Here is a 25,206-nt window from a genome sequence, read left to right as displayed (position 1 = left end):
GGCAGTGTCCTGGAGCTTGAGACTTTGGGTCGAGGATATAACTGGGGAGAATGACCAGTACCTCATCCAGGCGGCCTCACCTGCTAAGCTGAAGAGGGGTTTTGGGTGGGGATGGGAAGATTGGAAGGGATAGTCAAGGAAGAGGGAAGGAAGCGGCAATGGCTTTTAGTTAGGTACCACCCCAGCGTTTGCCTAGAGGGGGGAGTGGGAAACCACGGAAAATCACTTCGAGGATAGCTGAGGAGGGAATCGAATCCCCCTCTACTTAGTTGACCTCCCGAGGCTGAATGGACCTCGTTCCAGCCCTCGTACCACTTTACAAATTTAGTGACAAAGCCGGGAATCGAACCTGGGCCTCCGGAGGTGGCAGCTAATCCCACTAACCACTACAACACAGAGGCGGGCATGCTTGATATATAATTAGTAATGTTCGGTATGTTGTAACTTCAAAGAAATGAATAAAAGTAATTACTTATAACAAAGAATGAGATAATTAAGCTTCCACTACTGAAATCAGTTTAATTATATCACGCTAAATTTTGCTCAGCATTGGTCTTACGTCGATCTCAACACCTGTTGTGATACAGTATTTATCTTCGAAGAACCCTAGTCTTGAAACTCCTTGTTCAAAATAATGCGTTTTCGAAAAGGACTCCTAAGAACTTGATTGTCCCCTCAGTGAGTTCAAGGTTGTCACATCATGCTTTATATATAGAAAACATTGTTTTTCGATCCAGTATCTCCTAAAAATTCAATAATATATTGTTTTTCTCTTTCCATCTATGAACACTGATGGCGGATGAAAAACTAAACACGAAAGCAAATTACAACGAGTGACAAGACAAACTCCCCACGTTACCACAGTAACTGCATGGATGGAAATCATGTACGTGCCATTACTTCTTCGATGGAGGATAATAGTATCAAAAGTAAATCCTCATGACACACTACAGCAGAATTAGGCTACTCACCATGTCGACGACGTTGGCAGCACCGAGTAGCAAAATCACTATGACACCCAGGACGCGCCGCATCCACAGAGAGTTGTTCATTATCTCGCTGATCCGCACCAGAGGCCGAGGAAACTTCTGTAAAGAGAATTTAAACATTCACTATTAGCCTCGTAGATGGGAATTTAATGTGCTTGCTCTTACTAAACTCCGGCCATGCTAGAGTAGTTTATCCAGATCAGAAAGAAATGAGTACCTCTCAAGTTTGGGTCCAGGACGTGTCGTTAGCAGAGGTGAAGGTGGTGATGGATGCCAGGATTTATTCAAACATAATAACAAAAATCTTGCATTACATTAGAGAGCTGACGGAGAAAGTGAGCTAGACAGTCAATAATTCTAAACATGCATAACCATGTACACGTAATCACGGCGTCAAAAGTAAACAAAAGTAAACAGTCAATTATCAAACCACATTGAAAAATAGCCCAAATGATCCTTGGTTTACAGAGCGACTAATACTTAGCCTGCTTTATACACCTCTCATTGCTTTATCATACTTGGCTTTTATGCCAGAAGGAAGAGACGAAATGTGGAAGAGGTTAAATTGTACAGGACTAGATATTTTTTTCTTTTGTAGTGGCTTTACGTTGCACCGACACACACAGGCTTTATTGCGACTGCGGGATAGGAAAGGCCTTGGTGTAGGAAGGAAGCAGCCGCAGCATTTGCCTGGTGTGAAAAATGGAGATCACGGAAAACCATCTTCAGGGCTGCCGACAGTGGGATTCCAACCCACTATCTCTCGGATGCAAGCTCACAGCCGCGCGCCAATAACCTCAAAGCCAATTAGCCCGGCACAGGACTAGACAGAGCCAGGAAAAGGGTTCGCCACGACAAATCGCTAACTGGGAGAGGTCACCCACAGGACTCGGAATATCAGCAACTACATGAGGGAACGACAAAAATGTAATCATGCACATGATAAGCGATTGTTCCGTAGGCACCGAGTACAGCAGCTAGTTTTACCAAATAAACGTGGTCATAGAAATATTTCAAAGCATACGACTTGATTGTAACTGACAATAAAGTCACATTTAAATGAAGATCCTAAAATAGACAATTTATATTAAATATTTCATGTTATACAGAGGTATAATCTGGGATATAATGCACCCCCGCGCGTGAGCATGCGTATTGAAATTTGACGCGTGTGCTTCAGAGTTATTTTGTTAACAAGAAAGCCATACTTTCCAATGTCGACTCAGTTAAATGTAACTTAAAAAGATTTCAGTCTGTCGAACACACAATTTATATATACACTGACTGACAGAGCAAATGCAACACCAAGGAGGAGTGGTTCGAAAGGGATGAAAGTTGGGGAGAAAACAGAGACGGCACGGACAAATAATTGTGTTTATTTCAAACCGATATGCAGGTTACACAATGCGCACGGCATCGACTCAGTAGGATGTAGGACCACCGCGAGCGGCGATGCACGCAGAAACACGTCGAGGTACAGAGTCAATAATAGTGCGGATGGTGTCCTGAGGGATGGTTCTCCATTCTCTGTCAACCATTTGCCACAGTTGGTCGTCCGTACGAGGCTGGGGCAGAGTTTGCAAACGGCGTCCAATGACATCCCACACGTGTTCGATTGGTGAGAGATCCGGAGAGTACGCTGGCCACGGAAGCATCTGTACACCTCGTAGAGCCTGTTGGGAGATGCGAGCAGTGTTTGGGCGGGCATTATCCTGCTGAAACAGAGCATTGGGCAGCCCCTGAAGGTACGGGAGTGCCACCGGCCGCAGCACATGCTGCACGTAGCGGTGGGCATTTAACGTGCCTTGAATACGCACTAGAGGTAACGTGGAATCATACGCAATAGCGCCCCGAACCATGATGCCGCGTTGTCTAGCGGTAGCGCGCTCCACAGTTACTGCCGGATTTGACCTTTCTCCACGCCGACGCCACACTCGTCTGCGGTGACTATCACTGACAGAACAGAAGCGTGACTCATCGGAGAACACGACGTTCCGTCATTCCCTCATCCAAGTCGCTCTAGCCCGGCACCAAGCCAGGCGTGCACGTCTATGCTGTGGAGTCAATGGTAGTTTTCTGAGCGGACGCCGGGAGTCCAGGCCTCCTTCAGCCAATCGACGGGAAATTGTTCTGGTCGATATTGGAACAGCCAGGGTGTCTTGCACATGCTGAAGAATGGCGGTTGACGTGGCGTGCGGGGCTGCCACCGCTTGGCGGCGGATGCGCCGATCCTCGCGTGCTGACGTCACTCGGGCTGCGCCTGGATCCCTCGCACGTGCCACATGTCCCTGCGCCAACCATCTTCGCCACATGCGCTGCACCGTGGACACATCCCTATGGGTATCGGCTGCGATTTGACGAAGCGACCAACCTGCCCTTCTCAGCCCGATCACCATACCCCTCGTAAAGTCGTCTGTCTGCTGGAAATGCCTCCGTTGACGGCGGCCTGGCATTCTTAGCTATACACGTGTCCTGTGGCACACGACAACACGTTCTACAATGACTGTCGGCTGAGAAATCACGGTACGAAGTGGGCCATTCGCCAACGCCGTGTCCCATTTATCGTTCGCTACGTGCGCAGCACAGCGGCGCATTTCACATCAAGAGCATACCTCAGTGACGTCAGTCTACCCTGCAATTGGCATAAAGTTCTGACCACTCCTTCTTGGTGTTGCATTTGCTCTATCAGTCAGTGTAAATATCAAAGTACAACATACTTGTATAAAACACATTATTCAAAGTTAAGCGTCACACTCACTTAGGTTTTCAGCGACGATGGATAGGAGAGGGCTACGAAAATGAGGAAGGAGGACGTGGCCCTAAGTAACGTAGCCTATACCTGGTGTGAAAATGGGAAACAACTAGAAAACACCTTCAGGATTACCTGTGATGGAATTCGAGTCCACCATCTTACGAATGCAAGTTTACAGTTGCAGGAACCGTGTAACCTTCTCGCTCGAAGACGAAAAGATTTGAAATTTAGAGTTAAAGATTAAAACTCTCCATTTAAGGAATAAGGATCTCATTTTAATTTGATATTCGCTTGATTTTGACTTGATTTAATTTAAGGTGATTTGATTGTAATTTCATTATTCATTTGATTTGATTTTAACTTGATTTTGAGTTGATTTAATTTCAGATGTTTAGATTTTGACTTCAACATTCATTTGATTTTAATTTTAATTTTGAGTTTTAGTTTGAGTTTGAGTTTGATTATGATTATGATTATGATTGTGATTAAGATTATTATTTTTATTTTTGATTTTTGATTTGATTTGATTTGATCATTTTCTGTGCATTCATCGTAACCCTGATAGACACTCCGGTGTCCATACATCAAGGCTTGCGCTTATGTTATTAGGGTGCTTCATGTCTGTTACATTGGCGATTGTATATACGTGGTTATAATAGGTGACGCAGAACGATCTGGCCGTGACAGTGAAAGAGTCGTACCGTAACCGCATAAAGCAATTTACTTGCAAATAGCAGACAAAACCACACATGCTGTAAACGATTTAAACGAGTAAATAGAATTGGCCTGATAACATTATTATTGTGGACATGTTCGCCGTGAGTCTGCTTTTTGCCTCTCTGACGCGCTAGAATATTATCAGAGGAAGTAATTTCTGCTCTAGGGATGAGTTCATAGTTCATCCTAAACATGACCTGAATTGATAAAACACAGGATATGTATATATATATTATTTATTAATTGAATGGCCAACTTTCAGTTGAAGGTGTTCATAATATTTGAAGGGCAAATAACAGGGGAATCTGACAAAAAAAAAATCAATGTTGAAAACATCCTAGGGAAATGAGGTACGAATTTTAGGTAAATAAAATATAATGAGTCCGCCTCTGTGGTGTAGTGGTTAGTGTGATTAGCTGCCACTCCCGGAGGCCCGGGTTCGATTCCCGGCTTTGCCACGAAATTTGAAAAGTGGTACGAGGACTGGAACGGGATCCACTCAACCTCGGGAGGTCAGCTGAGTAGAGGTGGGTTCGATTCCCACCTCAGCCATCCTGGAAGTGGTTTCCCACCTCTCGTCCAGGCAAATGCCGGGATGGTACCTAACTTAAGGCCACGGCAGCTTCCTTCCCTCTTCATTGTCAATCCCTTCCAATCTTGCCATCCCCCACCAAGGCCCCTGTTCAGCATAGCAAGTGAAGCTACCTGGGCGAGGTACTGGTCATCCTCCCCAGTTGTATCCCTCGACCCAATGTCTCACGCTCCAGGAAATTGCCCTTGAGGTGGTAGAGGTGGGATCCCTCGCTGAGTCCGAGGGAAGAACCAACCTTGGAGGGTAAGCAGATTAAGAAAGAAAGAAAGAAAGAAAGAAAATATAATGAAGTATGATAATAAATTCTTTATTTATTCCTTACAATAGCAATCCTTTTCTTAATCATCGTTATCTGGTCAATTAGATTACCAGTTTACCTCTTTCAACCACTACAAGCGCTAATGTCAGTGAATGCAGAGTTTCATTTAAGCCGTTATAACTACATTCGGTGTGGATATTTTTCGAAAAAACTAAAAAAAGCCTCATCGTTTTGAACCAAAAAACACATTGCAGAAAGAATTATGTAAAAAAGTAAATTTGGCTAGTATTTGAATAAAAAAGAAAACTAGTAAAGAAACAAGCGATTTTAGACAGTTTTTCCGGAACTGCATTTAGGCCGGAAATGATTTGGGAAATTTGTTGTTTTAGTTTGATAGAGCTATTCATGACTCACAATTTGAAATCTTTCTGGGTCCTTTAGCCCTTCGAATTTCGGCAGAAGGAGAGAGACTTGCCATGAAGTCATATGGACGGAGACACTTGCCAAGAAGTGTTGTACTGAGATGATAGTAGTTAGTCATCTGAATGGAGAAACAGCAGTCACGTGGATACTTAGTCGGAAGTTGATACATTTTACGTTTATCTCAGTATGGAGACCCCTACTTTGTCTGTTAAGAAATGTTTACAACATTAACATACACTTAAGAAACTGGAAATTGCAACACCATGAAGATATTGATCGTTTGTGTTGATTTTAAAGATATGGAACGATGCCATGTAGGTATGTAAACGATCAAAGTTTCAGACTCATTGGATTGCTGCTACAGGTCACACCACGTGATTGGTTGCGGAGGAATCAACTCCAGTACACGGACTCTGGTGTAGCGTAGTTGACTTGCAGTCTGTGCAATGAAGTGTTCCCCGTCAAACATGCCTCGACGACAACAACTGTCGCCGTTTGATAGGGCTCGGATAATTGGGCTGTGTGAGGCTGAATTATCGCTAAGGTCTGTCGCTGCACGTGTTGGCCGACAGGTACAACGTGTATAGCAGCAGTGGTCAAATGAAGGTACCCACACTCGTAGACCTGGCACAGGCCCAGCGCGACAAACAACTGTGAGAGAGGATCGCCGCATCATTCGGATTCCCATGCAACAGCAGCGCAAATTTGAGCAACTGTGGCACCCCACGTTACACAACAAACAGTTGGTAATCGCCTGCGTGCAGCTGGCTTACGAGCCCGTGCCCCTGCAGAAGGTGTTCCGTTGACCCCACAACAGCGACTGCCCTGGTGTCGAGAAAGATCGACGTGGGTCGACGAATGGCATAGGGTCGTCTTTAGTGATGAATTGCGCTTCTGTCTTGCCCGCAGTGAGCGCCACAATCGTGTGCTCCGATGTACCGGGGAGAGGGGCCGCCCAGATCTTATTGTCGAGAGGCACACTTGGCCAACACCAAGCATTATGGTCTGGGGAGCTATTGGCTTTAATGTGAAATCACAATTAGTGTTTGTTGAGGGCACTATGACCGCTCGACAGTACGTTGATAGGGTACTCAATCCAGTGGTTTTCCCTATGATGGCGAACATTGCTAATGGGATGTTTCAGCAGGACAATGCCCGAGTTCACACAGCACGCATCTCTAGAGAAGCTCTCCACGACATCGCAACCTTAGAATGGCCCGCCAGATCCCCGGACCTCAGTCCTATTGAGCATGTGTGGGTCATGATGGGTCGACAACTGGCCAACCGTCCTCAGCCACCCACAACTCTGGAACAACTGACCCGTGCAGTTCAGCAAGCATGGGCCACAATTCCTCAGGAAGTGATCCAGGGCCTTATTGACTCCATGCCTCGACGAATTCATTAATGTATTGCAGCTCGTGGTGGGCACATCCTGTATTGATTGTTGTCCAAACTTGTGGTCAGATGGACCTGAAAGTGTAATCATCGAAGCAAAACCGAACACTCGCCCCGCATGTTCAATTGCAGCAATGTAGCACCACTCCTTCTCGGTGTTGCGATTTCCATTTTCTTCAGCGTATTTTATATTGAGTGTTTCTGTTATACAGTCCGAAAACATTATTTATAATCGTTGCTACACATTATAATGATTTACCCGGAAGAATGAGGTTTCGATTCCCTGTCAGTAAGTTAAAATTTTAGAAACGACATTTCCAATTCTGAATAGGCACGTAGCCTAGAGTTTCACCCTTCCTGCGCCAAAAATGAGTTTAAGGTTAATTCCCGGGAGCAGAGGTAGCCGGGAATATATCTAACCAGTATATTCCATCTAGTGCTGAATTTTTAACACCCTCCCATTGGACTTTATGATATGCAGCGACTATGATTAGCGTAAGTGGTGGTGGTGATTATTGTTTTAAGAGGAAGTACAACTAGGCAACCATCCTCTATATAACACTAATCTGAAGGAAAATATGGAAGGGATCCGACACTTCGAAGAATGAAGATATCGGCCAAAAGAAGACAAGGGCCACGAAGGGCGTGAAAATGAAAGACTTCCTAGCCCTCGCAAATCGAATAGCGTCGAGGTCGGAAAAGAACAAGAGTTGACCAAGGAAGGTCGGATAGGATAGATGAAAGTAAGGAGCCTGGCACAAGTAAGTGGAAGCAATACCAGGACTCAGCTAAGGGCCCCGTGGTCGCTATCCCACGCTCCAAAGTTCAGAGCCCCTGTGGCCCCTTTATTCGCCTCTTACGGCAGGCAGGGGATACCGTGGGTATTATTCTACCGCCCCCACCCACAGGGGAATAAGATTAGCGTAATACCTCGAACTAGACACCTCTAAAAACTAGAAGAATTTCTTCCCATTCTGGTACTTACCTGTACTCACGAGGGAGATATCGAACATTATTGTGTCGAAACCCACTTCTCATTTTGATGGTTGATTCCACATTATGTCAAAAGACCACTTGCGGAAGTTTAGCTGCTCTTTTGCACATTAACACCCCATGCTTTATGTCCCACGAGCAATGAAGCGCGGCAGGACAACCCTGCGGGAGAGCCACGCGGTGAGGGAGTAGGCCTACACTGCAAACAACTCAGCCGGTTAGGCCAAGTCTTTCCCTTCGGTGTTTTAAATACTACTGATTTTGGGAAATGTAGGAAATAAAACTAAAAAACGTAAACTCGTGTCCTCATCCCGAGGTGGTGCAGCTCTTTTCAGGTACACCCCCATTGGAGGTGAGCTGCATGTACCATTTCAACCACATACCAGCTCTTCTGCCGTTCTTAAATTTCTGGCAGTACCGGGAATCGAACCCGGGCCCCCGAGGACGGCAGCTAATTACACTAACCGTTACGCTACGGAGGCGGACTGGAAGTAAAACTGACTGGTAGTGATGGAATGTTTCAAAGACGTCTCTTTGACACTATACACAAGGAATAAATACTTCATTGCCAGTTGCCACACTGTTCCTCGCATATTTTATTTTTAGTTTGCAGGTAATATTTAACAGACACTGCAAACTCCGCAAGTCCCTCTGATACGTATTTTCCAGCAAACCAGGGATATGTCATGTCCCGCAATCTTGGAGGTGAGAACTGAAAAATGGATGAAAGACTGCAAGTGAATAATAGTGTGTCTATTGAAAAGTTCAACATTAATGCCTTGACGAGACACCATATGCTTTGGTGACGTGTGTTATAATTATCTCCATTTTCGAAAGAACAACTTGTTGAAGGATTGGAATTTTCCAGGGGTCTTCTTCTTCTTTAGGTCATCAGCCCAGAGGCTGGTTGGATCCTCAAATAGCACCAGCAAAGGCTATGCAGTTATAGGGAAACCGTAAAAACCAACGGCAGAGCCCAAATAAGACGTACTAGGCAAGATGAGGAGTGAGGTAGTTTGCCATTGCTTTCCTCACTGGGCCAGAATGTGCCGCTGCAGCACGACTGACCCTATGAGCAACACCTTTCATAACACTCAGACACTATTTGTGCTCAGAGTGTCATTACTCAGCACCACCCATACCCCAGCAGCTTCCATATTGTCACAGCCATGGATGAGACTGGGACTTCAGTGCAAGCTACACTTTGCTCTGGCCTGTGCCAAGAGATGGATACAAAAGTACTGCATCCATCAAGGAATTGCAATAGGCGGTTTCCAGTGGTACAGAGAGGAATTTGAGGTAATACGATGTTTTTTTCCTTGGAATGTGTTGAGGAAAAGCTTTGTCAGTAAAAATGACCCATGAATCGAGAATCAGAGCACACTCGGGAAGAAGACTTCTCTAAACCACTGATTTGACTTTCCCGTTCCCATTTTCCCCGATTTTGTAGCAGTGTCAACAATATCATTAACTTTAAACATATTTTTTCAAAACTACTGGGCCGAAGCTTCTTGCAGGCTCCTGCACCTCAATAACTAACTTTTGCAAAACGTAACTGTCCAAGCTGATTATAGGCATTATAGTGATAGTGCACTAATAAACTGTACTACTACAACATGCGTGTGATTTTCATCAACAAAAGATAAGGTCTGTTTAGACCGCATTTCTCGCTCAAATCCACTCTGGTCCGTGTTGAACTTTGAGGAAGTGATATAATTAAATCGACCTTTGGCTATCTTTAAAAATTCCCCTACTGTATTGTCGTTTCCTGTAACATCATGTACATGGGATCGGGATCATGAAACATTTAGTAATGTTATTGCTCTTACTTCTGTTTCTTTAAATCGATCAATCCACGCATGATGTGTACATACATCACTATTTATAGGCAGAAATACTTGCGAAGTCTCCAAAACCTACAACTGCAAGTCCTCAACACTAATATCATTTTTCGGTTGCTATTTTAGCCTCCTGAATACGAGAATGAAGCTCCCTATATATACACGTAGTATTTTTTCTTTCGGTTCGATTTAGACATTCCAAAGTAGACATTCCAAAGTAACCAAGCGAAAAGTGCCTTCAAACGTTTGTAAATGACCACCACTTCTTGCTACCTTCACAACATTTTCCCATTATCAGCATTGCTGTTATTGGGCCCGTTAGGTCACATTCATGGACTAGGAATATAGTCTGAACTCGATGAATTAAACGGAGAAGGACGTGTTGCACCACTAGATCCAGGAGATTTAATTTGGAGTGTCGAACCGGTCCTTCATCATCGCTTGTGATCGGAAAACGACTTGCATGATCTATATCTCTGCAGCAGTTGCTATTATTGCTGATATCTTTTATCATCATCATCATCATCATCATCTGTTTACCCTCCAGGTTCGGTTTTTCCCTCGGACTTAGCGAGGGATCCCACCTCTACCGCCTCAAGGGCAGTGTCCTGGAGCTTCAGACTCTTGGTCGGGGGATACAACTGGGGAGTATGACCAGTACCTCGCCCAGGCGGCCTCACCTGCTATGCTGAACAGGGGCCTTGTGGAGGGATGGGAAGATTGGAAGGGATAGGCAAGGAAGAGGTAAGGAAGCGGCCGTGGCCTTAAGTTAGGTACCATCCCGGCATTCGCCTGGAGGAGAAGTGGGAAACCACGGAAAACCACTTCGAGGATGGCTGAGGTGGGAATCGAACCCACCTCTACTCAGTTGACCTCCCGAGGCTGAGTGGACCCCGTTCCAGCCCTCGTACCACTTTTCAAATTTCGTGGCAGAGCCGGGAATCGAACCCGGACCTCCGGGGGTGGCAGCTAATCACGCTAACCACTACACCACAGAGGCGGACTGATATCTTTTATACCAAGAGAATATCTAAGACGCGATGATCACCTGCTTGATTACTCTCAGTTAAATCAATATTATAAACTGACCCCTTTCTTGTTCTGTTGAATTTATTTCTCCCAAATAAGACAAACCTTCATCGCGGAAATAACTCTATGCGCACCATAACTCGTGAATAAGATTTATGACCTCTCCCTATAAGAAACTACAGTAATTGCGACTATTCTCTTTCATTTTAAACCGCCCGTGAAAGAGCTGTATTAATTTCTCTTAAAAGAGCCTCCGTGGCTCAGGCGGCAGCGCGCCGGCTTTTCACCGCTGGGTTTCGTGGTTCAAACCCCGGTTACTCTATGTGAGATTTGTGCTGGAAAAAGTGGAGGCGGGACAGGTTTTTTCCGGGTAATCTGGTTTTCCCTGTCATATTTCATTCCAGCAACACTCTCCAGTATCATTTCATTTCATCTGTCATTCATTTATCATTGCCCCATAGGAGTGCGACAGTTATCGGCAGCCGGCACAATTCCTATCCTCCCCGCTAGAAGGGGCTTCATTCATTCCATTCCTGACCCGGTCGAATGACTGGAACAGGCTGTGGATTTTCAGTTTCATTACATTCTGCTAAACTGCATTTTTTGCATGGGCTCCCTCCACAACGCACGGAATGAACTGTCAAAGTGAGAGGTGCCTCGGAATCAACATTTTCGATATTTCACTCGTTAGTAGATCCCTGCGTACCCTTTTTCCGAGAAATAAATAATGATTTCTTATAAAAACTCACCTTGTTAACTTTAAAGATTGATAGAACAGATTGGTTGACTAGCTCAGGAAGTTAATTAATACATAATAATAATAATAATAATAATAATAATAATAATAATAATAATAATAATAATAATAATTCAAATCCCGGTCATTCCATGTGAGATTTGTGCTGGACAAAGCGGTGGCGGGACAGGTTTTTCTCCGGGTACTCCGGTTTTCCCTGTCATCTTTCATTCCAGCAACATTCTCCATTCTCATTTCGTAACATCTATCATTCATTAATATATCACTTTGGGAGTGGCGACCCCCTCGTAATAATAGCCTATATATGCTTCATTCATTACATCCCCGACCCGGTCACTGACTGGAAAACAGGTTGCAGGTTTTCATTTTCAATAATAATAATAATAATAATAATAATAATAATAATAATAATAATAATAATAATAATAATAATAATAATAATAATAATAATAATTCAAATCCCGGTCATTCCATGTGAGATTTGTGCTGGACAAAGCGGTGGCGGGACAGGTTTTTCTCCGGGTACTCCGGTTTTCCCTGTCATCTTTCATTCCAGCAACATTCTCCATTCTCATTTCGTAACATCTATCATTCATTAATATATCACTTTGGGAGTGGCGACCCCCTCGTAATAATAGCCTATATATGCTTCATTCATTACATCCCCGACCCGGTCACTGACTGGAAAACAGGTTGCAGGTTTTCATTTTCAATAATAATAATAATAATAATAATAATAATAATAATAATAATAATAAAAACTGATTGAACTCAACATTTCACCGATAAGGTTAAGAAGAGGAAACAAAAGGATCGAAATAAATTGACTTGCATTTCCAGATGACTTTGCAATACTTTCTGAAAATGTGACATCTGCTATAACCCAAGAATTTCTGCAGAAAAAACAAAATTTTTAACAAATATTTGGGATGCACCAAAATTTCTGAAAACAGATATTGGCCAAATAGAGAGGGTAAAAAAATTCAAATATCTAGGGGAAATAATCCAAGAAAATGGTTTAGAAAAATCTGCAGTACAGGTGAGTGTACATAAAATGGAGAGAGCTTATGGTGTCACCAAAGAGATCTACAATAAAAGATGCCTATCCAAAAATGCAAAAATAAGGCATTACAACACAGTAGTGAAGCCAGAATGCCTATATGCATGCGAATGTCTGGCATTAAACTATAATTTAGATAAACTAGAAATACTAGAAAGGCGAATTATGAGGAAAATATTAGGCCCACAAAACACAGCAGAAGGTTGGAAATTACGAAGTAATGCTGAAATATATCAAAAAATAGAAAATATATCAGATGTAATGAGGAAAAGGAGACTTATGTTTTTTGGACATTTATATCGAATGCAAGATAGTAGATTAACCAGTAAGATTTTCAGATATTTGTGGGGTAAGAAATCAACGACAAGCTGGGTCAATGAAGTAAGAGAGGATTTATAAAAAAAGAATATAACAGCAGAAGAAATAAATAATAGAGAAGGCTTTCGGGAAAAAGTATTGAAAATAGAAGGATTCCAAGGTAGGAAAGTAAAAAAGACTGGTTCAAAGTGGTCTGAAGACAGAAAGAAGAAACATAGTGAACAGATGAAAGCGTACTGGAAGAAAAGGAAAGAACAAAGAAGAAGGAATTGAAATTGGCACGTGGTCCTCTGGTGGCCCATTCGAAAGAATAATAATAATAATAATAATAATAATAATAATAATAATAATAATAATAATAATAATAATAATAATAATAATAATAATATTTTTATTGGCTTTACGTCCCACTAACAACTTTAACGGTTTCCGGAGACGCCGAGGTGCCGGAATTTTTACGTGCTGGTAAATCTGCCGAAACGAGGCTGACGTATTGAGCACTTTCAAATACCACCGGACTGAGCCAGGATGGAACCTGCGATCAGAAAATAAACAAATAATTAAATTCAACCTATATCATTTTAACTGACATATCAACTTCTATTCATAATATCACTGTTATGTGACTTTTTCTAAATGATTTTAAGCAGAAAAATAAAATTTGTATGGATGTAAACTGATTCTGAACTGTGTATATTTTGAGCAATTATCGGTATTTTCCGGTTAGACATTACTGAATTTCATACCCAAGTAATAAAATGAAATGGCGTATGACTTTTAGTGCCGGGAGTGTCCGAGGACATGTTAGACTCGCCAGGTGCAGGTCTTTTGATTTGACGGCCGTAGGCTACCTGCGCGTCGTGATGAGGATGAAATGATGTTCAAGACGACACATACACCCAGCCCCTGTGCCAGTGAAATTAACCAGTCATGGTTAAAATTTCCGACTCTGCCGGTAAGCCAAAGGTCAGCGCGCTAACCATTTAGCTATGGAGCCGGGCCTTGCAAGTAGTGTTTGGCTCTAACTGTTGGCGCTTCTTCCTCTCTTGCATTATAGTTACTATCTGAATATTATAATTTCCTAGCATAGGATATAAAATGCAATACAGGTTAGAAAGGATTGTCCTCATTCCAGCATCAGACTAAGCTTCCTCTGTGTATCAGTGATAGAGCATCGGCCACCGGATCCCAAGGTAGCGGGTTTAAACCAGGCAGAGGTAGTCGTATTTTTGAAGGGTGGAAAAAAGTCCATTCGACACTACATGTCGAACGATGACGGCATGTAAAATATCTCTGGTGACACACTTGGTGTTCACCCGAGAGAATTCATTAAAACTCAGCCATTGACGCCCAACGGTATATCCAAGAGAAATTCGGTTTATTCTTCCATCTATTAGGCCTACAGTAAAACTGAACGTCGAAATTGACGACCAGACAACCAGATGGAGTCGAATTAAAATGCTTGCACACAGTACCTGAGGCAATGCGATTATTATTATTATTATTATTATTATTATTATTATTATTATTATTATTATTATTATTATTATTATTATTATTATTACTACCTTTCTTTCTTTCTTAATCTAATTATCCTACAGGGTTGGTTTCTCCCTTGAATTCAGCGAGGATCCAACCTCCACCGCCTCAAAGGAAATTTCCTGGAGCGTTAGACTCTGGGTCGAGGGAATATAACTGGGGAGGAGGACCAATACCTCGCCAAGGTGGCCTCCCGTGCTGTGTTAAACAGGGGCCTTGTGGGGGATGGGAAGTTTGGAAGGGATAGACAAGGAAGGGGGAAGGAAGCGGCCGAGGCTTTACGTTAGGTACCATACTGGCATTTGCATGGAGGAGAAGTGGGAAACCACGGGTCTGACTCGTTGGCTGAATGTTCAGCGTACTGGCCTTCGGTTAAAGTGATCTCGGGTTCGATCCCCGACCGGGTCGGGGATTCTAATCGCTTCTGATTAATTCTTCTGGCTCGAGGACTGGGTAAGTGTATGCGTCCCAACACTCTCCTCATCATATTCAGACAACATACCACACTACCAACCACCACAGAAACACGCAACAGTGATTACATTCCTCCATATAGGGTTGACTCCAGGAAGGGCATTCGGCCGAAAAACAGGGCCAAATCCACACGTGCGATGCAGTTCGCACCCGCGACTCCACAGGTGTGGGAAAAGCGGTAGGAAAAGAAGAATATCTAGGGAACCACGGAAAACCACTTCGAGGATGGCTGAGGTGGGAATCGAACCCCCTCTACTCAGTTAACCTCCCGAGGCTGAGTGGAGCCCGTTCCAGCCCTCGTATGACTTTATAAATTTCGTGGCAGAGCCGGGAATCGAACCCTGGCCTCCGGGGGTGGAAGCTAAGCATACTAACCACTACACCACAGAGGTGGACATTGTTATTACCAAGACTTACAGGTAGTCGCTGCAGAGTGGACTTGGCTGACGAATTTGTCCCACATACCTGATAGGCCTACTAGCTGGTCAATTTCCACACTGATGTGGCCAAGGGCAGTCACAAATTGGTTTTTGCTTTCCGGTAAACGCTACCATTTTATCCGCTCAACGCCGGTGATTCCGGGTCGCTTTCGACTTAGAATATCTAATCGGATCTCCATAACGAGGAGCTGGTCCTGACAAGCGATTGATTCGGACGGGATCACTTAGACAATGGTTACCAGGTTCAGGTCGCATCGTCTCATGGTCAGATAATCAACCTGAGCTCTGAGCCCACCGCTGGTGTATGTGATGAGATGTGTGAACTATGATTTCCTTGTAAATATCAGAGCATTTCTTAGATCAGGATATTTTGTAACAGGAATTGCAAACATGACATTAAAAGAGGAGAAATTTGTCTCGTTACCCGCATTATATTCAGTATACCAGTATAACCTTACTTCTAAGAACCTAATTTTACTCAAACAAATGGCATATTTTATATTCATAATATTTATTATTCTCGTAAATATTTATGATGTCAAAATATTAATAAATTCCTAGAAATGTGTCTACTTGGAATCTGAAAAAGCAAAAAGCCTTTGTGCCTGGGGAATTGCAAGAAAAGAGACCTCTTCTTTATACATAAAGAACGCCTGCTGGCAAAAGTAAACTATTAATGACTACATATGTAAAATGCGTCAGAAGTCCCTTATTTGAACCTTTGAGCTTTTTCATGTCCAAGCCAAATGACGTGTACATGTGTATGTCTGTGAAACTTTCATGAATGTTTCAGAATTACTTTGCAATTCACTTTATATTCTCTCTTTGTATTATATCTCGCTAATTGAGTGATCGCGCAGCGAAGCTTTGAGGACCCAAATTAGACCTGAGAGACCCGACATGGTTCACCGCGCATAATATTCAGTACTAGACAAGGACAGACAATTTACGCTTAAACCCATATGTCACTCACAATTAGGTCGTTTTCACAAGGATGTTGGTGTGACGAGAAAAGTATTTGTCATCGTCTGACATGTAAGTAAAGCGAGTTCAAACTCCCCGATTTCTTGTGCAACACCGAAATTATTTTTTCTTCAACTTATCTTAATACCGAGCGATTTAGCTATATGATTTCGGAACGTAGCTGTGAGCTTGCATTCAGGAGTAGGTGGTTCGAACCCAACTGTCAGCAAAACCTAAGATGGATTTCCATGGTTTCCTATTTTCACATCAAGCAATTGCTGGGGCTGGACATCTATCAAGGTCACGGTCAACTCCTTCCCAGTTCTAGTTTTTTCCTATCCCTTAAAACCAATATAAACATATGTAAAGCTTTTAATTTCTTTAAACGTATTTCTGTCACCGTCTGTCATGTTAGTAAAACGAGTTCAAATTACCCACTTCTTCCCTGAAAAGCTATTTGTTGAAACAATACAGTAATAATTATAATATTCTCAAACTTATCCCAGTCGCTTGTCATTAGTTCAACATCACTCAACTTATAATGTGAATCGTGTGTTTATTAGAGCGTTGAGACATTGCGAAGTACACACTCAAAATGGTGCACAAGCTATCCATGGAGACATGCTTCATAGAGGAATTAAGGTGTAAACTGTTTCTGCCAAACATGACAAAAGGAAGAGAAAGTACTGGATGAAAGGTTTAGGGAAAGGACGGGTACAGACACAATTTTACGCCACAGCCGCCTCAGAAACGCACATTGAGTGACGCATACAGGCAGTTACAATAACTAAACCCTTTGTGATGAAGGCTTCCACTAATCATAACTTCGGTACTAATTGGGATGCCAAAGTCGTGTTCATAGAAAACCAATTTGACAATCAAAAGGTCCATGACGACACTAAGCTTTATATGTACCATGTTATGATAATGCTGCACCAACAGTTAGCCATGACTGTGAAGCGAGGTCCATCTAGAAAATGCATATTGTTTACCTGGAGAAATGTAATCTGAGTTCTCTGAGGAGGATCTTTAGAATGAAATGGCAGTATCAGTGGACTAATATCATTGTCTTCGAAGAAATGATTACTGCCAATGTCAAGAGTATAATCATCAAATGAAACTTCGATGGACAGGTCATGTTATCCATGTGGCAGAATTTTGTCTTCCAAAGAAGGTCGTGTATTATCAGTTGAAGGATGGCGGATGAACTCAGGGAGAGCAAACAAAGCGATACGAGGATATTGTAAACACAAATAAAAATCAATTCCGCTAGCTGGAAGGACACAGAACCTAACCGACTGAGTTGACGTCGATATATCCACGAAGTTCATCAACGTTTTGAACAACAAGGAGGGAGTCTCTAAACTGATGTACGAAAAGCGAGGAAAGAGCGGACGCTCCTCAGGAGAAGCAACCTTTCGCAACAGACCTTTGAGCAAGACAATGTGTGCCTTCAACATCCTCCGTGGCTCAGGCGGCAGCGCGTCGGCCTCTCACCGCTGGATTCCTTGGTTCAAATCCCGGTCATTCCATATGAGATTAGTGCTGGATAAAGCAAAGACGTTCCGGCCCTGCGGTGTAGGGGGCAACGCGTCCGCCTGTCATCCGGCGGCCTCGGGTTCGATTCCCGGCCAGGTCAGGGGTTTTAATTATAAATGATTGTCTTCGGACACTCCCAGCACTAAAAGCCATACGCCATTTCATTTCATTATAAATGATTAACATCCCTGGCCTGGGGACTGGGTGTTTTTGTGTCGTCCTTAATGTTCCTTTCCTCACATTCAACACTTTACACTTCCACCATTTCCACATACAAGTGGGTTCACAACATATGGTGCAAAGTAGGGGCAAAAGATCTTCCTGCGTCGACGCCCCGAATAAATAGCATTTAAAAAAAACGGAGTCGGGACAGGTTTATCTCCGGGTACTCCGACTTTCTCTGTCATCTTTCTTTCCAGCAACACTCTCCATTATCATTCCATTTCATCTGTCACTCATTAATCACTGCCCCAGAGGAGTGCGACAGGCCTCAGCAGCCGGCGCATTTCCTTTCCTCACCGCAAGATAGGGCCTTCTTTCATTCCATCCCTGACCCGGTCAATGACTGGAAAACAGGTTGTAGGTTTTCATTTTCAGTGTGTGCCTCCAATGTGACAGAGTTCGTGGTTCCGCGATAGGGCTCCATAAAAACCAAACCCCATGGCTCAACACCCTCGGAGTGGCATGGGCGCTACCAAGCGACCGATTCTCAACCCGAAGGCATGCAGATCACGAGGTGACATGTGGTCACCATAACGGATCCTTTCAGCCTTTATTCTTAGGTTTCTAAACCGGACCCACCATCTCATCATCAGATAATCCCTCAATTGGAAACACATAGGCTGTGTGGATCTCGAACCAGCTCTCAGATTAAGGTAAAAATCCCTGATCTGGCCGGGAATCGAACACGGGGCCTTCAGGTGAGAGGCAGGCACGCTACCGCTACACGTCGGGGCCGGCATAGAGATCAATAGCTACTTAAAAACCCACGGATACGACTCCCGGTACCCGAAGAAGGCACATCAGCAAGTGATAACCTGTCATCAGGCCGACTAAACTTAGCCATATGTCTCTCCAAAAGAGGAAATACCGAGCAGGTTGGGCATGCAGTTCGGGTCACACAGCTGTGATCTGGAATTCGGGAGGGAGTGGGTTCGAATCTCACCGTCTGCAGCTCTGATGATAGTTTTCCGTGGTTTCCAATTTTACATATCAGGCACTATGTTAATTAAGGCCACGGCCGCTACCCTCCTAATGTCCGTTTTCCATCCTTCCGTCCCTGGAAACCGTTGATGTGTTAGTGCGGCGTTAAATAAGGAGCAAAAGGAAAAAAAGAAGAGGAAATTTTGTTCTTAATATTTTTTGACTACCTGGGCAGAAATAGATCCAACATTCTTCCACCTGAAACAAGCATCAAACACACCATAATTTTTCAACAACTACACTTGGTACATTGGCTGTCTCCATGTGAGGAATGTTCAGAACTGTAGAACTGAAGAATTTAGGCAAAGTTATGGATACCCAATTTTTTGATCCCGCTTCACATCATTGGCAATTGAGAATGATTATACGTGGCAACTTCGTGTCGTTCGATTCCTGTACGTTAAAGTACTACTGAGGAAAGCAACGGGAAACGACCTCGTTCCTCATTTCCCTAGTATGCCTCTTCAGTTACGTCTAGGCTGTCTATAATAGCCTTTGGTGGAGCTGTGGAGGATCACACCAGCCTTCGGGCTGAATACACAACATACAAAGTACTACTGCAGGACCAAAGTCTGACAACTCGGTGTCGTCTAAAATAGACAACAATTGAAGAGACGATAAATAATCATCATTTCATTCAGTCAAACTTAAGCCTGAACAGCTTCCAAACTTTATGACAGGTTTCAGCTAAATTATTATAAACATTAATTAATTACAAACATTTCACTTATGGTATACATAGTTACGTACTTATCATTGAGTTTGTGCAACTATTCAGAAATGTTTTCCTACAAATGTTTACTTTATACTATTTAATTTTATCAGAGCTTCGGATGATATTGCAAGGGAATAAATATGAAAATCCATAAATCACTTTAACATTTGTATATAAAAATAATTATGTCTGCACACCTCAAATTTTGGCCTCAAGGCCAATCAGAAAACATGTCAGAAGTAAGTGGAAGCCATGTTAGATTCAAATATACACCTCATGCTCATAAACCCAGTCTGCCGGTTTGATAGATTTTGGGGTCCATGCAAATGAGAGAACTGAGTCTAAACGTTTTACTCCCCCACCCACAGATGGCACAACAGCCTTAATTAAAGGACCTTGGCCTAGCAAGTGACTGCTGCTCGGCCCGGAGATATGCAGATTACGAGATGACGCGCGGTCAGTGCAACGAATCCTCTCGGCTATTACTCTTGGAGCTCGACTCCAGAGCTGCCATTTCATCACCAGATAACTCAATCTATTGTAATCACGTAGGCTGAGTGGACTTCAAACCAGCCCTCAGATCCAGGTAAGAAGCCATGACCTGATCGAGAATCGAACCCAGGATCCCGGGTGAGAGGCAGGCATGCTAACTCTAGACCATTGGACCGGCTGAATGTTATATTTAACTAAACTCTAAACTTGAGGGTGTTTAAATAAAGGTAGATGGACGGAATCGCACAATGGCTCTTTGTAGCTCCATGATAAGGAATACAAAATTAATATATTTAATAATAATAATAATAATAATAATATCGTTTGCTTCCTAATACCACGTGTAGACATTTTGACACCATCCCGGTTGCCTACACAGTAGTTCCGACGTTCAGTTCTACTGTTTCATATGGCAGAGTAAAACGAATCTCTCGTGGACGTTTATGATTGAGTTTTTAATTAATTTTGCCTGGTAAACGCAAAGTGTGTCACCGGAGATTTTTTCACACAACATCGTACGACACGGATAATCGAAAGGACATTTTCCTTCACTCTTCAAAAATCCGAATACCTCTGCCAGATTAGAACACGTGATCTTGGGATCCAGAGGCCGATACCCTGAAACTGATCCACAGGAGTTTAATAATATTAATATTAATAATAACTACTCTCCAATTGCCATAAATTTCCAGAAAGGCTATAGTGTCAGAATTATTCCCGCGAGAGCTTTTTAACCCGTCCGCCTCTGTGGTGTAGTGGTTAGTGTGATTAGCTGCCACGCCCGGAGGCCCGGGTTCGATTCCCGGCACTGCTACGAAGTTTGAAAAGTGGTATGAGGGATGGAACGGGGTACACTCAGCCACGGGAAGTCAACTGAGTGGAGGTGGGTTCGATTCCCACCTCAGCTTTCATGGAAGTGGCTTTTCGTGGTTTCCCATTCTCGTCCAGGCAAATGCCGGGATGGTACCTAATTTAAGGCCTCGGCCGCTTCCTTCCCTCTTCCTTATCTGTCCCTTCCAATCTTCCGATACCCCCGCAAGGCCCCTGTTCAGCATAACAGGTGAGGTCACCTGGGCGAGGTACGGGTCATCCTCCTCATTTGTACCCAAAACACAGAGTGTGCAGCTTGAGGCGGTGGAAGTGGGATCCCTCGCTGAGTCCGAGGGGAAAAGCGACCCTGGAGGTTAAACAGATAACGAAGAAGAAGAAGAGTTGGATAACCTGCTGGATACCAAGATCTAGAAATGCCATATACTCGAATCCTATCGATTTCCTCCGTGATCGAACGCGCGATCTTGGTATTGTAAGGACAACTACATTACTAACTGACTGCCATTGATATCGACAACCATACTGATGACTTTGGGTATATTAGTGCAATCGACGTCCGCTTCCGTAGCGTAACGTTTAGTGTGATTAGTTGCCGTCCTCGGGGGACCGTGTTCGATATCCGGTATTGCCAGAAATTTAAGAATGGCAGGACGGCTAGTACGTGGTTTTAATGGTACATGCAGCTCACCTCCATTGGGGGTGTACCCGAAAGGAGCTGCACCACCTCGGGATGAGGACACGAGTTTACTTTACTCTTAGTGCAATCGAAGTAAGCTATGCAAGGACTCAGTAAATTTCGCCACAAGTTATCGAGAATAACAATGCCGTGAGTTTACTGCACATTCTAACTAATGATGGGCCAACAGAATCTCATTTAATGGAATGTGTACTTTCCCGTTAGTAGTTTGTAAACTATTGCAATATCTCTACCAGTTCAGTACGACCAGGCGACTTTCCTTCTGCCGATTTTTTAGGATGGCAGGAAGTTCATAATTTTTATTTCAAGTTCCAATTGAGCAACTTGTTCCACGTAACTTCCATCAAAAAGTTGTACAGCATATTTCCCCATTAGAGATTAAAAGTTACGACATAAAAACTTGGAATGATGCCTGACTTATCAATTTGAAACCAATATATATACAGAAGAAAAATTATTTTATAACTGTTAGGTTCTTCAGTCTACTTTGAATAAATAAGTTTATAGACGTTTGCCTCCGGAAGCCCGGGTTTGATTCCCGGCTCTTTCACGAAATTCGAAAAGTGGTACGAGGACTGGAACGGGGTCCACACAGCCCCGGGAGGTAAAATGAGTAGAGGTGGGTTCAATTCCCACCTCAGCCATCCTGAAGTGGTTTTTCGTGGTTTCCCACTTCTCCTCCAGGCAAATACCGGGATGGTACCTCACTTAATGCCACTGCCGCTTCCTTCCCTCCTCCTTGTCTGTCCCTTCCAATATTCCCATCCCCCCACAAGGCCCCTGTTCATCATAGCAGGTGAGGCTGCCCTGGCGAGGTACTGGTCAATCTCCCCAGTTGTATCCCGACCCAATGTTTCACGATCCAGGACACTGCCCTTGAGGCGGTAGAGGTGGGAACCCTCGCTGAGTCCGAGGGAAAAACCAACCCTGTAGGGTTAAGAAAGAAAGAAAGAAAGAAAGAAAGAAAGAAAGAAAGAAAGAAAGAAAGAAAGAAAGAAATGTCTAGACTGCCTGAAAAAGGAAACATATGGTAACAGTTAATAGTATTATACTTGAAAAAGAAACAACGCAATGAAAATAAAATGATATGTTTCGTTCTTGAGAGAACATCTTCAGATTCTCTCAAATAACACTCAAATATATTTAGAAATATAAAAAATAAAAAATACGGCGAAAATGAGAAAAGAACACCTTGACGCAAGTGAATAAGGCCTGCCATACTTGCAGGGGACACTACGAGAGGGGAGTGTATGCGATTTTCAAACGGGCAGCGCTGCGGATACACCAGGGACCGCGTTATCAGCCGTGGAATGTTACAAGCTGCGCAACAGTTAGTCACCGCCAGAGCCGGCCGCAGCCAGTTTTGCCGTGGCATACGGACGCCCGTCTGTGTCTGCAACATTGTTGCCATTCCGCAACAACGTGTGCGTGAACCGTTTATGCAAGTGACAGAGTTTGATCGTGGACATATATTGGGCCTGCGGGAGGCCAAGTGGTCATACCGCAGAACTGCGTAACACGTGGGGCGAGAGGGCTCCACAGTACATCGACGTTGTCACCAGTGGTCAGCAGAAGGTGCACATGCCCGCCGGTCTGGGTCCGGACAGCGGTGACGCACAGATGCATGCCATGACCGTCGCATCTTACGAACTGCTATAATGGACAGCACCATGGCTTCACAGCAAATTTGGGACACTGTTGCTCCGGGGATATCAGCGAGGACCATTCGCAACAGTCTTCGTAAAGCAGGGCTACGATCCTGCGTACCCGAGGGTGTCTTCCGTTAACGCTCCAACATCGCGCAGCCCGCCTCCCGTGGTCTCGCCAAAGGCACTTATGGAAGGACGAATGGAGTTGTGTCGGTTTCAGCCATGAGAGTCGCTTCTGCCTTGGTGCCAATGATGGTTGTACGCGTGTGTGGCGTCGTACAGGTGAACGCCAACGTCTGGAGTGTATGTGACAGAAGCACATAGTGGCAACATCCTACATTTTGGTGTGGGGAACTATATCCTACACTGGCCGTTCTCCTCTGGTGATCCTGGAGGGATCATTGAATAGTGCACGGTACATCCAAAACCATAATTCAAACCGTCGTGCTACCGTTTATGCACCATTAAGGTGATGTGGTTTTCCAACAGGACAATGCATGTTCGTGCCACCCTACGTGCTCTCCAAGGTGTACGTCAACTACCCTGACCAGCACAATCCTCAGATCTGTACCCCATTGAGTATGTATCGGACCAGATTAAACCTCATCTTGTGTGGTCTGCTCGACCGGCAGAAAATCTGGCCCAACTGAAGCACCAGGTGGAAACTGCATGGCGGGCCATTCCGCAAGTCTACATTCGTCACCTCTACGGTCTTCCCCATGGGAGAATTGCAGCCGGCATTGCTGTAAAAGGAGGATGTATACGGTACTAGCCCTGATATTGCGCGCACCCTTTCGATTGTACTCAGATACGTATGGCTCTGTCGGTGTGATTGTGAATTGTATACATCCTCAAGAGTGTGTTAATAAAATTTTCCTCTGCTCGTTCGACGAACTTATGGCGTACATTTTTCATTTTCCCGGAGTGTAGAATGGTTGTAGCAGACATCTTTTAGGCAGAATGTACGGACTATCTAGCCAAACAAATATCTAACCAGTACAATATTTTCTGGAATTCTGAATAGTCTGATTTAATTGAAGTATTTCTCAGTCCACTACATTTTTTTTTTAAATTCAAGCGGTGAAATTTGCCAGTGTGCGATAGCTGACGAGTGTGAGGGTTTCAACTAGCAAGTCAGATTTCTTTCACCCCATCGGCTGACATTTACCGTTTATGAAGCTCATTTCTGATGAGAACTTCAGCAACAAATGTCATAAAATCGAACCTAGCCTCAGTGTAAGCAAGTGTACAATTTCAAAATCTATGAGAATTAAACGAAAATGGAGGTGAACTTTCCACTGACTTCCATTGGCTAATCCGATAGTGAATATAAATATGTGGTGATAAACCCTTAATTGCCTTGTACAGGCAGTATTTATCAGCTTCAAAATCACATGATTATTTTTCTTATTGAAAGAAAATATGTTACAAATCACATCAACAAACCGTGAGTTTTAAAACATGAATGGGGACAGGTGAGTGTCAGTCCTGCTGGGATTTTGTGACAAGGTTTCCCAGCACAAGACTGACTTCTGGTGA

At 43.6% G+C, this 25,206-nt stretch overlaps 1 protein-coding gene across 1 annotated transcript in view; it reads right to left on the bottom strand.

Annotated features, from left to right (window-relative positions):
• LOC136877774 (adenylate cyclase type 3-like) overlaps positions 1 to 25,206 on the bottom strand; it is a 1,080,140-nt gene that overhangs the window by 68,047 nt on the left and 986,887 nt on the right. Inside the window, exon 11 of the mRNA XM_067151981.2 lies at positions 972 to 1,088. Coding sequence (XP_067008082.2) covers positions 972 to 1,088 — 117 coding nt within the window. The remainder of the gene's footprint in view (positions 1 to 971; positions 1,089 to 25,206) is intronic.

This window comes from Anabrus simplex, chromosome 7 (assembly GCF_040414725.1).
Source record: "Anabrus simplex isolate iqAnaSimp1 chromosome 7, ASM4041472v1, whole genome shotgun sequence".
Classification (NCBI taxonomy): Eukaryota; Metazoa; Arthropoda; class Insecta; order Orthoptera; family Tettigoniidae; genus Anabrus; species Anabrus simplex.
Note: the sequence above shows the minus strand (reverse complement) of the source record. Positions and strands in the feature narration are given on the sequence as shown.